Source organism: Lipotes vexillifer, unplaced genomic scaffold (assembly GCF_000442215.2).
Source record: "Lipotes vexillifer unplaced genomic scaffold, Lipotes_vexillifer_v1.1 scaffold838, whole genome shotgun sequence".
Classification (NCBI taxonomy): domain Eukaryota; kingdom Metazoa; phylum Chordata; class Mammalia; order Artiodactyla; family Lipotidae; genus Lipotes; species Lipotes vexillifer.
The window spans coordinates 1937147-1941130 of record NW_006769660.1 but is presented as its reverse complement, the minus strand read 5'-3'; the positions used below and the strand labels follow the sequence as shown (position 1 = coordinate 1941130).

The window sequence follows — 3984 nt, the reverse complement described above, 5'->3', positions numbered from 1 at the left end:
CATAAGGCTGCCTATAAGAGGGAAGCAAGAGAATCAGAGAAGATGTGAAGACGGAGGCAGAGGTGTGTGGGGGGAGGGAGAGAGAGAGAGAGGAGAGAAATAGAGAGATTTGAAGATGCTACCCTGTTGGATTTGAAAATGAGGGAAGGGACCATCAGCAAAGAGAATGCAAGGACTTGATTCTCTCCTAGAACCTCTAGAAGGAAACATTCTTTTTTTTTTTTTTTAAGAAACTGTTTTCAGTCAACCTATTTCCATTTGAAGAGTTTGTGGAAGAACAGCTTAAGATGACTCAGTGGTTGGTCCTACCCAGTCAGTGGCCTGAGCAGTGGGAGCTGCAGACCAGTCTTCAGTGGGGAACTGCTGAGTAGGCACAGAGGGCACCTGCACACCTTGGGACCAGTCCGCCACCTTAGGATGAGTAGCAGTGAGCTCAGGAGCGGTCCATTCACCCTGAAATTCCTCCTTGGCCACAGCTTTCCCAGCTGCTGCCTGTTATTCCTTTTCCATCTCTTCAGGATCTCTGTAGGAGTAGAGATCAGGCATGACCTCCCAAGGGTGTTCACAGGAGATGGTCCCAAGCATGTGCAGAACTTCCCAGGCGAGCATCCACCACATCAGACCCACTGAGTGAGCTCCCTTGCTGTTGCACAGGATGGCAACATCCACATAGCGCAGCGGAGTGTCTGTGTTACACAGAGTGACGGTAGGCAGGTTAACGTAAGAGGCCTCTGTGAGAGGCTGGTGGTCAGCCCTGGGATCAGTAACCACCAGAAGTTTTGGCTCCCGGAAGGCTGCCTGGATCTGGTTAGTGAAGGTTCCAGGAGTGAAATGGCCAGCAATAGGAGTGGCTCTAGTGGCAGCAGCAAACTGCAGTACAGCTTGCCGGCTAGTATTCCTGGAGGATACGACACTGACATCAGCTGGGAATTCAATGGCACGAGCTGCCAACAGAAGCTTCCCCCAGGTTCTCTTCAGATTTATGATGTAGATGCCATCACTTTTCCTGTTGTAGATGTACTGTTCCATTTGGAAGTCAAAGTTGGTGCCACCTAAGTGGGTTCCTGCTGCAAGGAATTTGAGGACATCCTCCTCCTTCACTTGCAGGACATCAAGGGCTCCGGACGTCGTGAAAGTTTCCCTTTAAGTTAGGATGGGAGTCTAGAACAACGCTGTATGGACCCCTGTCTGGGTAGTGCGGAAAGGAGGAACACATCCTTGCTGACACCTGGATTTCAGTAACTCTAATTGGGAGGACTGTGAGATAATAGGTTTGCGTTGTTATAAGTCATAAAATTTGTTGAAATTTGTTACAGCAGCAATAGGAAATGAATACAATGCATCAAAAGAAAGAGTCTAAGAAAAGTACCATAAAATTCTCCTAATTGTGAACAATAAAACCGCAATATGCTAGGGCTTAAGACTCTAAGTGGATTCTAACCAGAATCTGTTGGCCACCACTGTGCCTGACATAGAAGTGACACTCAGTACACAACTCTTATGTGTAAACTAATTAATAAAATACAAATAAATCATAGCCATGTACATGGAGTTTAAATAAAAAATACGTAACTTCCTACTTTTCAAAAATGCAGTCTCTGTGAAGGAAAATATGATCAATAAATCAACTCAAAAAATATAGTGTCCTCTAGATCTGATGACCTTGCTCAGCATCTCTTATGAGTAAATGTGTGATTGTTTGAAGGTACAGAAAGAAGACATAGCAACGTGCTTTTGGATATTTGTTCCGTTTTCCTTTTCTTTCAGCTTTGCATCAACCAAACATTTTCCACTTAGGAACTACACAAATAGTCGAAGGTGGCATGAAGGTTGTAGCAAGCATGTTTTCCAGGGGAAGTAGATTTTTGCATTTGAAATTGGCCATAGCTTAGCAACGCCAGCTTCCAAAACATTTATGCTAAGTGAAGAGCTGCATATGCCATTGTGCTCATGTAACCGAAACAGCACCAAGCAGGGGTGCTCGACAGGGTGGAAAGGAAGAATCTCAAAACATGCTTATTTTCTTGTTATTACTGCTGTTTAAAATGGTTGTTTTCAACTGAGAGCATCACACCTTTAACATTAGTTCAATACTGTAGAAAGGATATGTTCTTTACATTTAACTTTGATATGGTGTCTGTTATGACTGGGATCATTAATATTACTACGAAAGAGTAGCTTCCAAATTGAAAAATGAGGAGCTCCAGTGGCATCTCCTGACTCCAGTGCAATGCTCCCTCTCAAGCCGTCAAAGGGCCATAAGCTTTGCCTGTTTCCCTCCCAAATTCCCCTGAGTAGTGTGGGGTGCAGGTCATCAAGCCAGTTGAGGGCAGAGGATAGATTCTGCTCCATCTTTTCTCCTGAGAAGAGGATTTAATCTATTTTCTCCTCCATAGGAACTTAGCTGTTAGTCCTGATGTCCAGAGAGCTCCTTCCTCCCCTCACTGTTGATGACATGGTTTATTAAAAATCACATGCAGGGCTTCGCTGGTGGCGCAGTGGTTGAGAGTCCGCCTGCCGATGCTGCCGAGGGTTCGTGCCCCGGTCCAGGAGGATCCCACATGCCGCGGAGCGGCTGGGCCCGTGAGCCATGGCCGCTGAGCCTGCGCGTCCGGAGCCTGTGCTCCGCAATGGGAGAGGCCACAACAGTGAGGGGCCCGCGTACCGCCAAAAAAAAAAAATCACATGCAAAGCGGTTTAATTGCATGGGAAAATACGTGGTTTAATTGCCAAGCAGATTAAGATGAACTATGGCAGCACCTGAATATCAGTCATAGCACAAATTCCTTCTGTTAAAGGTCAGAGAGTTGCCACTATCTCCCTGCAGAGAAAGTTTTCATTGCTCTGGGGTCAAAGCTGGAGAACATCAGGACATCCCAAATGCCTTCCTGGATGCATTTTCATATCTCCTTCCTGCCTTGTCCATGATGTTCTTGGAAGAAGTATTGACAACAGAATAAAGACCTTGTGCAGAACAAAAAAAACAGGGCCTTTAGAGCAAAACGCATCTGGGCTCAAGCCTCAGTTCTGCTATTTTCTGGTTGCGATACCTTGGAGCTGGTAGATAGTCTCTCTGAGGTTTGGTTTGCTCATTTGTTAAACAAAATAGCATCAGACAGTTTGCAGCATTGTCAAAGTGTGATTTAAAGAGTTAAACCCCTGTTATCTCTTGTCACACTTCAGAAAGAGTAGCTACTACTAAAATCCACAAATATCTCTGCACTGGTAGAGTCTGTATCAATCTTTCAGGCTCCACCATTACTGTTTAATATTTTCTCAATACTCATAAGCTGTCTGTGACTGAGATCACAGCAGCCTCTTCAGATACAAAGGAAGCTACTACCTCAATCTAGTCTGAGTGTACAGTGTTCTGGAAAGAGTGGGAAACTTCCCTTACAAGAGAAAGGAAATTCAAAAGCCTATTTAGAGAAATTAAGCGGTTAAATCTGAATGGCCAGGTAAATGAATCAAATTACCTGCTACCCTGGGAACCTGCAGGCTCTAAATTCTGACTTACCCTCCTACCCACCCACGTGTTGGTGATCTGCCACCACACTGTGCATTTCCCCGACAAAACCCTCAGGTACAGCTGCTTGGTCTGGCCGGCTGGGGTTCTCAAAGTGTGGCTGCCCTCTGGTGGCAGCTGCCTTCCCCATACCCAATTGTAATAGTTTTTCTTTCACTCTTGCTCAACTGCAGAAAGCCCAGGCAGCTGACTTGCCTCCGCTCCCTGTGCTGTCTTTTAGTGAGAGGGAATCACTGACTTTGAGCTGCATTTCTTTACCTAAATATCTGTCTCCCGAAACCCTGCTAACAGTTAAAGAAATTTATCATTCCCTCTTTGCATTCTCTTTTCCAGACTAAGGGTATCTCAGGTAAGGTAGAATCCAGATTCTTCATCAGCTAGCTGCCTTTGGGGGATCTTCCAGGTTTCCTTCTAAAGGTGACAAGTAGAACTGAATATTTAATCCAGCTGCAATCTAA

At 45.3% G+C, this 3984-nt stretch overlaps 1 protein-coding gene across 1 annotated transcript; it reads right to left on the bottom strand.

The window, feature by feature from the left end:
- Positions 1 to 282: 282 nt before the first annotated feature.
- On the bottom strand, positions 283 to 3656 carry LOC103090332 (40S ribosomal protein SA-like). The gene is given in 2 exon segments (XM_082931399.1): positions 283 to 1141; positions 3526 to 3656. Coding segments are annotated over 2 exon segments (990 nt in total).
- Positions 3657 to 3984: the final 328 nt, after the last annotated feature.